This window comes from Nematolebias whitei, chromosome 1 (genome assembly GCF_014905685.2).
Source record: "Nematolebias whitei isolate Nwh7 chromosome 1, NemWhi1, whole genome shotgun sequence".
NCBI classification, from domain to species: Eukaryota; Metazoa; Chordata; class Actinopteri; order Cyprinodontiformes; family Rivulidae; genus Nematolebias; species Nematolebias whitei.
The window spans coordinates 48,575,499-48,586,529 of NC_056498.1; the positions used below are offsets into that span (position 1 = coordinate 48,575,499).

Sequence of the window (11,031 nt, forward strand, 5' to 3'; positions counted from 1 at the left end):
ACAAAACTCTGCACCATAGCAGCACATTTAAACACACCAAGAGCTTCTCAAGCTTGGTAACTTTGTAGTAGACTCTCATCCTAAGCAAGCACAGAGGCAACAGTGGAAAGGAAAAACTCCGTTTTAACAGGAAGAAACCTTTAGCAGAACCAGACTCGGGACCAGCAGCCTTCTGCTTCGACCGGCTGAGTTTGAGAGGACAGGAAGGAGGAATAGATACACAATGGCAGATCCAGGAAGGAGGACATCACGTTTTTCTCTAAGAGGAAATACAAAAAAAGACAAAAAATAAAACCAATCAGAATTCACACGTTAAGAAAGAATAATTACAAATACAAACTACTTATTTGTATGTATTTGTAAGTATTCATTTGATAAGTGAGGTCAATTTGTCCTCCAGCAGTCTAAGGTTATTGCAGCATAGGATAAGGAATAGGTCAGGAAACCAAGCTGACTAACTATAGACCAGGGCTATTCAACAAAAACTGCTCAGGGGGCCACAGTTTCTGAGAGCAAACAGCGCGGGGGCCGGACATCCGATTAAACGGCAATTAAAATCATTATGTAAATAAACCAAAGTTTACAATGATCCGTTACCTTTTAAATGTGTTTATTTTATTGCCTTGAATCATAAATGCAATGAACAGAACCCAAAAAACCTTTTTTTTTATGAAGTGGGCTGGATTGAAGTCACCCGCGGGCCGCCAGTTGAATAGCCCTGCTATAGGATTTATCAAAAAGGAAAGTCTTAAGCCCAGTTTTAAAACTGGACAATGTGTCAGAAACACAAACTGGAAGTTGGTTCCACAAGAGAGGAGCCTGAGAACTGAAAGATCTTCCTCCCATTCTGCTTTTGGAAACTCTAGGAACCACAAGTAAGCCTGCAGTCTGAGAGCGAAGTGCTCTGGTAGGAAAATATGGAACAATCTGTATTTTTATAAAATACCTAAAGATCAAAAACATGCATGTTAGGCCGCCTTCAGGCCCAGGCCTCCCTTGCAAAAGAGATCTGTGATCTCAATTGGGATTTGCCTGGTTAAATAAAGGGTAATAATAAAATGGAGCTAGGTTGTTGATGGCTTTGTAGGTTACAAGTTAAGATTTTGAATTCCATTCTGGATTTGACAGGGAGCCAATGGAGAGAAGCTAAAACTGGAGAGATATGATCTCTCCCAGTAACTCCAGTTAAGACCGTGGCAGCAGCATTTTGGATCAACTGAAGACTTTTTAAAGACGTATTTGGACACCCAGATAACAAACCATTGCAATAGTCCAGTCTAGACGTGACAAGTGCATGGACCAGTTTTTCTGCATCATTTTTAGATGTTTCTAATTTTAGTGATGTTACGCAGGTGGAAGAAGGAGGTTTTTAATGTGGGGGATAAAAGACATATCCTGATCAAAAATAACACCAAGATTTTTAACGTTAGAGCTGGAGGACAGATTACTGCCATCCAGATTCAAGCGTTGAATGTGTGGAGTGTTGCAGCTCTTCCTGTCACTGTGTTGTTGTTGTTTTATTTTTTGTTTTGTTTTGTTTTTTAGCGTGGCTTTATCCAGATCGAAGGACGTCCCTCCATTTGGACCCCCTATTCCCAAGTCTGTAACCTTCCCAAAGTCTGCAGTTTTCAGGGACTTCCTGCTCGCCAAGGTCATCAACGGCGAGAACGCTGCTCACAAGTCGGAGAAGTTCAGAGCCATGGCGACTCGTACGCGGCAGGAGTACCTGAAGGACCTCGCCGAGAACTTTGTGAGCACGGCTACCATAGACTCGACCGTTAAGTTCAGCTTCATTACGCTCGGAGCCAAGAAGAAGGAGAAGGTGAAGCCCCGGAAGGACGCCCACCTGTTAAGTGTGGGGGCCATCACCTGGAGCGTCTGCGCCCGAGACTTCAGTCAGTCCATGGATGTAGACTGCTTGCTCGGCATATCCAACGAGTTCATTGTGCTCATCGAAGAGGAGTCCAAAAACGTGGTGTTCAACTGCTCGTGTCGCGATGTCATCGGCTGGACCTCGGGGATTATGAGCATTAAGGTCTTTTACGAGCGTGGGGAGTGCGTCATGCTGTCTGCTCATGACAACTGCGGAGAAGACATCCGAGAGATGGTGCAAAGACTGGAGGTAATGCCCTTAAAGACTCCACTTCAATAATCTCTGATATCTGAGGTCTTAATGACGGCAGGATTAGACTCTGGAGGTAAACGATCTAATCCTTTCGTTTTAATCTCAAACGGTGCTAAACAACCATTTTACAGAACATAAAACTGACATTAGTCGGCTTTAACACGGTGCAACGCTCTCACTGAGAGGGAAAATCATTTTGCATTTGCTCTCAGTGGGGGTAATTGTGAGTTTCATTTTGGTTTGACATCAGGTTTATTTGCAGCATAATGAGCAGATTATAGGAAAAACAATTAAACCGTTTGCTGCGTGTGTGCCGAACAGCTGTGATGGATTGAGCAGGGCGCAGTCCAGGTTGTTCTACTGTTCAAACAGAACGCACCTTCAACCAGCCGATGTCACCCATCACCGAGGGATTTAAATAGTAAATGTTTGTAGTTTTCCAGATGAGTGTTTTTCTGGACAGGAGTTGAACAGAGAAGGGAAGTAAACGTTAATGTTTTTGGTGCAAGATATTCAATAATGGAGGAGTTGCGCTGTGGAGAAGAAGAGGAGTGGAGCAGAGTGACAGATCCTGGCAAGTGGAGGGGGCAATTTTGAGGAACCTACACTAAGAAACTAGAACGCACGGTTTCCTCCAATGACTGGCATGGTCAGTGTACATCTTTATAAGGTGGTGGCCATCTTGGGTTTTGATGTAGCAACCCAAATTCCAAGGGGACCTTTTTTATTTTTGTGCACCTAGATGCAGCCATACATCAAACTTTTTCCAGTTGTGCAACACAAGGGTTACATACACTAATATATGGTGGCGGCCGTCTTGGATTTGGATGCAACAACCCATTTTTTTAAAGGAACCTTTCTTATTCCTAGATATAGCCACGCACCAAAATGGAAGTTGATCTTATTTTTTAAGTTATCGTGCTCACAACATGCACAAATGGACTCACAAATGAATGGTTGGGCAGATGGATGGACAGTATTTTCAATACCCCGTCTTCGCTCCACAAACACTGGAACAAGTTGAATTAAATCAGATAGAGATGCACGATATTATCGGTATCGGCCGATATTGGCGTTAAAATTCAATATCGGACATCGGCCATTCCATTAAAATAAGTCGCCGATATAAAAGGCGCTGTTTCTGCCTGCAGCAGCAGCACAACGCGACGACGTCACGTGCGCCTACCCGATCTCACGGCGGAGAGGAAAATTCAAAATGTCGGCGGTGTGGAAGTTTTATTTTTCGTTGGTGAGGATGTCGGATTCCAAAGATTCACGAACTACGTTGAGCCTCACTACATAGTCCGCATTCGGAGATATTTTTCCGACGTAACGTTACCGAGTTACAATCCGTCATTTCCAACGTCATTGAGAAGCTAACAGCCGATAGCACGACTTGTTGGGTGAGTTTTACCACAGACATTTGGACGTCATGTTAGCCCGTTAGCATGATTAGTCTTACGGAACAATGGATAGACAAAAACTTTGATCTTAAAAAGTCTGTCCTTCATGCACAGGAGTGCAGAGGATCCCACACTGCAGCTATAGGAACCTGGAACAAGCCTCCACAGGTGAGACAGCATCGCAGGTGACTAACGCTAATAAATAACATTTAACACTTTTCATTTAATATAATTTAAAGTGCTATATGACTGTTACTGAATATATATGTCACCAGCTCTTACGGCTGTTGCACAATTATTGTAGCAAATAAGCCTAAATAAGAGAGAGGGGCTATGTTCTGACAAGGGAACGTATATAAAATATCTGTATCGGTTATCGGCTGAATAAGTTTTAACATATCGTATATCGGCCAAAAATCCAATATCGTGCATCCCTAAAATCTGAGAATCACAACTGCTGCAACAATGATATAAAAGCCCTTCTGTTCCTTCTATTCCTTAAAGGAATGCATATCACCCGCCGCCTTATATGATGAGAAATGACAGATCAGTTTTTGTCGTTCTATGAAAATAATGTTATATACAATCTAATGCTACATCGCAGGATTTTGCAAGACGTGTGTGCTTTGAGTATGTGTTGTCCCAGCTATAATTACATCAAATTATAGCTCGGTTTTTTTGTAAAATTGATGGAGTTACAGCTGTTTTTTGTGAGTGCCAAGGTCATTGAATGCACACACACACACACACACGGCAGGTGATAATTAAAGCACAAACTAGACGATGTAAACACTCCTTCAAAGCACATATCTGTCATCTATACGTTTACGTCTGTATAATCTAATCCTGGTTTGGCTTTGTTCGTGGAAGTGTTTTGAAAATGACGAGTACTTGTATTTAGTTTGGTTCTGTGCTCAGCGTTGCTATGGAAACACAGCAGTTGGCATGACGGTTGTATGGCCTCCTGCCAGACATGAACTGGGTGGCACCATGAGAGAGTTTTAGACCCGTTCATTTTCCAGTAGCGTGTGAAGGACGTTGGCCCCTTTTTATTTATTTTTTATTCGGTCTTTAAAAGCTTTCTTGTGGAAGTTTGGTCACACTGTTTTGTGGATACAATGATACAAATGACTTCTTTAACAGAAATGTGAAAAAGCTGTTTGCCCTTGGAACGACCCCATCAATCTCTGGCTTTGTGGAAAAGCCTTCGCCTTAGGTTGAAGTGGTTTTACTGGTGGTCTCCCTGCGGTAAAACTGGGCTTTTCCTAAATTTGACCACAAACCTTGTTGCTTTAGCCTGATCAGAAATATTATAGCTTGGTTAAACTTTTGATTTTCCGACAAGTCGTGTGTCGCAGTTCTGACAAACTTCCTTTGTTTTGGTTGTTGGACATTTGCAATGCATGCTGGGAGTACTGGTTGTTGATTGTATGGCTTGTAAACGGAATTGTCGCGCTTCAGGGAGGATTATATGATCCCTGATGATGATTTTTTTTATGACTCGAGTTTCTCAGAATTCACAAAGGTGTGTTCAGGAGGATAAACTACGATGAGGTGTTGTTGCATTGTCATCAATTAAAGCTGCTGCGGCCGCCGCCTCCGCCAGCGGTTCATTAAGTGAAACTAGAGAAATTGCATTTGCTGTAAAAATGCAGTGTGAATGTTTATTGCTTAAGAGAGCTGAAACTAACTAAAAACATGCTGAAATGTAAGAACATACCTAACTTAGCAGAAGAAAGAAGAAAGAACACATATTTGCTGAATTAGGTTTAAATAAGCAGAAATGAGCACAAAAAATAGGAAATTAACTAAAAAAAAAAGCTGAAAAGGTACAACAAGCTTAAATTAGCACATGAAAGCAGAATGAGTGTGTTTGCTTAAAGAAGCAGAAATAAGCATTAAAAAGTGAAAATTATCAGAAAAAAGCTGAAATTGGCAGCAACAAAAAAAAACAGCTGAAAGCTAAAAAGGCAGAAAAAAGCTGAAATTATAAGGAAGTGGAAAGGGCACATTTTTGCTGAATTCGGCTGAAAAAAGTTTAAATGAGTGCACCAAATGTAGAATTAACTGAAAAAGCCTAAATTAGCATTAAAACAGCTGTATAGCAGCTGAAATTGTAAAAAAAAAAAAAAAAAAAAAAGTTGAAACTTGCAGAAATCATCTGAAAGGAGCATAACAAGCTGAAAGTAACAGAAGTGTGAAGAAGTACAAAAATGTTGTAGTTAGTAGAAATAATCTGAAAGGAGCACAAAACAGCTGAAAGTAGTTAAAAAATATTTACATTTGCAGCAGGAAGCTGAAAGAAGCTGAAGCAGAACAAAATGTGAAAGGAGCAGTAAAATGTTGTAAACAGAGCTAAAGATTTGAAGGAGGTAAAATGAGCTCAAATAATTTTATATGAGAAACAGGAAGGCAGAAAAGGCTAAATATTTCAAAAAGCTAAAGTTGCACCAATGCCAAAAGTCATAGCAGGACTGTCCTGAAAGAGCCGAACGTTTTGATTTATGATTAGTTGAACTGGCTTAAACTGCGGGACGAGAATCGTGCCAAAAAACGTACAGAAGAAAAAATTGATCACAATAGTGTGAATGCTTCATAAACATTCACAAAATGAAAAATTATCAACGATGTGATTCTGGAGCATTTGAACCAGAGAACATCTGGGTGCAGGTGTAGGGTGAGACCGTTTAAAGAGGACGCCAACCCAGTTTTTAAGGGGAGGAGTGGAAATGGATACATTTCTAGGTCTGGCAGACTAAGAATAGCCCACGTTTGGCCTAATATCCACTCCACGTGAGAATCCCCCACCAAGTCGTCTTATCCCCATTTGTCCAGCTTTTCCGTGCCCGTCTTTGACTCCACGTTGTGATCAGCTCCACAGAGTTCTGCTTCCTGAGCACAAACTGAGCCGTCTCTGCTTATGTTTCGGTTTCGTTTTGCTTTTCTCATTCAGCCCCATGACCCGTTTACTGAACCTCTAAGCTGACAACCTATTGTCTTTTTAATAACAACGTGCTTCATAATTCATTTTTATTATTTGTGCTTCTCTGAACTTCTCATAGTCCCTCGTCGGTGCTGATCAGCAGCCTTGAAATGTTTTTATTTTTTTATTTTTTATCAAACCCCAACCAACAGAACAGTTCATTTCCTGCCAAATACCTGAGCAAGAGTCTTATTGTTTATAAAATTATTGTTTTTTTCTGTTAATCCCCCTTTTGCAATAAATCCACAGCTCAATAAAGTGTTTAAAGATTCTATGTAAAATAAAAAGAGGAAATCAACAAAAACTTGAAGTATTTTCCATAATTATTTTGAAAGGACGCAGATGCCTTTCAGTTTCTGCTCAGCTCATCATAGGAAAGGACAGAGTTGTATAAATTAGCATTTGTTAATAGCCAAAAAAACGTTTTTTTCACTTTCAATGCTAAACTCCCCCATGTTTTCCCCAATGTTGTGTTTTTGCATTCTCAGTAAAAGCTTAAAACAAAGGCAGGGGAGCAGCAGTCTGATGAGTTGACGATGAAGACTTTGTCCCAAACGGGTCTGTCAATGTCCCAAAGTTTGACTGGAATCAAGTTTCACAGAGAGGATTTACGGGCTGCCGGACCTGTGATGTAATGCGAAGTGGACCCGCTGTAACGCAGAGGACACTCTGCGTGAGACGCAGCTAAAAGCTTTGTGGAAACGTCGCGCTCTCTGGTGTTTCCGAGCCGGGTGGCCACATGTTCAGCTTTTATTCGACAAGTTCTGTTGGCGTGAGGACCAAACAAGCTGATTGTTGTCCTTTGTTTGCTTTGCTGCACTGAATGGGCAACATGTTCTGTGTTTTGTGCTGAGAAAGCAAAAACCGCCCAATGATTCGACAACAAGAGGAACTTTAGCTCGTGTTTTCCAAGAGATTTATTTTTCATGTCTTGTTCTGTGTTGCTTGTTCTATTATTGCTCTTTCTCAAAATTAACTATAGAAACTGCATTTCCTGCAATAATACAGCGTGAATGCTTATTGCTGAAGAATTTGCTGAAAAACAGCTGAAATTGGCAAAAAAATGCTGAAATGTAGCTGAAATGGAACAGCAAGCCTAAATTAGCAGCAGAAAGTGGAAAGAACACATATTTGCAGAATTGGGTATAAAAATGAGCAGAAATGAGCACAAACAAAAGGAAATTAACTAAGAAAGGTGAAATTAGCAGGAAAAAAGCTGAAAGGAGCATAAGCTAAAATTAGCAGAAAGAAGTTGATTATGCTGACAGTAGCAGAAATTACCACACAAATTTGAATCTAACTGAAAACAGCTGAAATTAGTTAAAAATGCTAAAACAAAAAAGGTAGAACAAGCTTAAAATAGCAGATGAAAGGAACGTGTTTGCTAAAAGAAGCTGAAATAAGCATAAAAACAGCAGAAAAGTAGATTAAAAAAAACAGAAAGAAGCTGAAATTATAAGAAGGAAGTGGAGAGAGCACATTTTTGCTGAACACCAAAGTTAATCTCAATAATCCAGGTACAAATCCTGGATGGATTTGGCGTTCTGAACCACTTGGGCGTGGCTGCCTCAGAGGAGTTGACGAGGGAGAGGTCGGGCCCCAGAGGCCATTTTAGCAGCAAACTGGTTTTTTCCACTATGGTTGGGGGAAAATCAGTTCTGTGTTGTGTTGACTGATGAAGCCTTCTGGATCGAAGGTGAAACGTTTTAGCACAAAAAAAAAAGAAACCGTCCAGATGACCTGACTGAAAAATGTTGGAATGTATACCTGGATTATCGAGCATGGACTGTTGTTTCCATTATGGGAGTGTGCTGCTTGTGGGTTTGTTGGTGGCTCTCAAGTTGAAGAAGTCCTTTGGATGAAGGACGAAATGTCTCGGCAAATAAAAGAAACCGTCCAGATGACCTGACTGAAAAATGTTGGATTGTATACCTGGATTATCGAGCATGGACTGTTGTTTCCACTATGGGAGTGTGCTGCTTGTGGGTTTGTTGGTGGCTCTCAGGTTGAAGAAGTCCTTTGGATGAAGGACGAAATGTCTCGGCAAATAAAAAAAAACGTCCAGATGACCTGACTGAAAAATGTTGGATTGTATACCTGGATTATCGAGCATGGACTGTTGTTTCCACTATGGGAGTGTGCTGCTTGTGGGTTTGTTGGTGGCTCTCAGGTTGAAGAAGTCCTTTGGATGAAGGACGAAACGTCTCGGCAAAAAAAAGAAACAGTTCACATGACCTGACTGAACATTGTTAGATTTTTACCTGGATTATTGAGCATGAAGTTTGGAGCAGGTAATATACTTATTGTTCATAAAACCCCAGTTAACAAACTGTTTTAATAAATACAAGGAAAGACAAAATAAGCAGCCCGGGGGAATGATCGGCCCGTCCACATGGATTTGTCTCTTTTATTTGTGACGACCAGCAGAACGACGAGACTTTGTTGTTTCTGTAATGTGTTTTTACAGATTACCGTGTCTGTCAGAACCGTCTGTGGCTCAGAGCCAACATTACTTGGCAACATGTTTCTGTCTGCTAATGTTCACTTCTCTTTGACGGCTTTAAATTTATAGTCGTTAATTTAAAAAAGGCCTTTATTTGGTTTGGCATGAGAACACTTTTGTCAGGAGTGTTTCCTCACACACACACGTGCTCACACCGTTTCATGTTATTAGTAAAAAGTTTTATTTTGTGTTTATGTAATCTCTAATTAGTTTGCGCTCGTTTCCGGGTGCGTACTTTTTGTTAAAGGAGGAGGAAACGCTGAGCTAACTCGTTGTTTGTTTTGAGCTCAGTTGTGTGACTGTGGATCACTGTTGTCCAGTTTTTGTGCAGCGGGGTTGGTTTTCTGTCGCAGCGAGGACTCTCGGCGTGTTTGGCTGCAGCCAGCTGCCACTCTGAAGCAAATGGAAGCAGTCACCCACAGCTGAACCAAAACTAATCTGACGGCTGATTACAGCTCATTGGACTTAGCGTTACCTTTTTTCCCCTCAAATGTCGGCAAGCTGCAGAAAAATGTCCACTCTTACACTTTAGCTGTTTAAACTAAACCCTTGACTTTAACCAAAGCACAGACTCTTTTTCTTGCTTTGAGTATGAACTGAAATGCATGAGCTTTTCTGTAGCAGAATGTAGTTTCCCTGAACTTCCTGTGAACCTGAGCTGCATTAAAGCTGAAGCCAGCCTCTGAGCAAAGACAGCTTGGTTTACATGACTGAGCAAGAAATGACTAATTCCACCCAGCCAGGCCACACACTTGGACAAGCCGTCTATCAAAAATGTATGGCTTGAAGATCAAGTCTTGAGCAATGGTCTCTAAAACTACATAAACAGAGATGGAGCAACGTGTTTTTTATGTTCGCTGAACAGATTATGTTAGTTAACACACAGTTTATGAATATGTTTGTGTATAAATGTCTGTTCTCCAGAGCCGAACGTGAACTCAGACATTGTCTCAGGGGTCAGTTGGTCTCATCCGTGCAGCATCCAAAGAGATGCTGTGGTTCCTTCACTGACAGCTGTATGCCCGTGTTAGATTTTAAGAGTGTTCATGTTCTTTGTCCCGCGTCGTGGCGTGAAGAAGGGCACTGGAAAAACCCTCCGTCCGTCTTGTGAGGTCGATAACTTGAAAAATAAGTTATGTACCAACTTCCATTTTGGGGCGTGGCTGCATCTAGGCACAAGAAATGCCACTATCAAAAGTTGGATTGCCACAGAAAAATCCAAGATGGCCCCCCATCTCATATATATATACATATATACACACACAGTGATTCCCCTACCATTATACAAGCAGGGCACCCCTCCCTGTCGACAGAACAGAGCGCCCTGCCTACCAAACTGCCAGCACTCACGTAGGGCTAAGCTAGCAGCATGTAATACAGATGCGCTAGCTAAAAGGCTACAGGGTTAGCGCTCTGTTTCCCTCACTCTGAGCTGCCTACAATATATATATATATATATATATATATATATAAACTAGTCACCCCAATCATCTGAGAAAACTATACTTTCCAGTTTTTATATTCTGCAGCATGACAGCTCAGTGGTTAGCACTGTTGCCTCACAGCAAGAAGGTCCTGGGTTCAATCCCCGGTTGGACCTGGGGTCTTTCTGTGTGGCGTTTGCATGTTCTTCTCGTGCTGGCGTGGCTTTCCAGTTTCCTCCCACAGACCAAAAACATACATGCAAGGCTGATTCAGGTCCAGGCCTCCCCTGCAAAAGAGATCTGAGATCCCAATGGAATTTGCCTGGTTAAATAAAGGTTAATAATAAATAAATAAATATTGCAGAAAAATATAAGGATTGGAGGAGCCAAATCCCCCTCGTTGGCCACTCCCTGCCTCCACCCTTGCACCTGCTAGTGGATGAAATTGCTCCTTCGCTCCTCAGGATCCATCATTCTTTGTATCCTGATGCATGCTCAATAATCCAGGTAGAAAAATCTAAAAAAGTTAAATCAGTCTTACATCGGGGAAACTAAACAGCCACTGGCCAAAAGGATGGACCAGCACAGAAGAT

General features: G+C 41.4%; 1 protein-coding gene across 1 annotated transcript in view; it reads left to right on the top strand.

Moving 5' to 3' along the window:
- Positions 1 to 11,031, top strand: part of LOC119423797 (signal-induced proliferation-associated 1-like protein 2) — a 111,539-nt gene that overhangs the window by 37,604 nt on the left and 62,904 nt on the right. Inside the window, exon 7 of the mRNA XM_037691246.1 lies at positions 1,546 to 2,122. Coding sequence (XP_037547174.1) covers positions 1,546 to 2,122 — 577 coding nt within the window. The remainder of the gene's footprint in view (positions 1 to 1,545; positions 2,123 to 11,031) is intronic.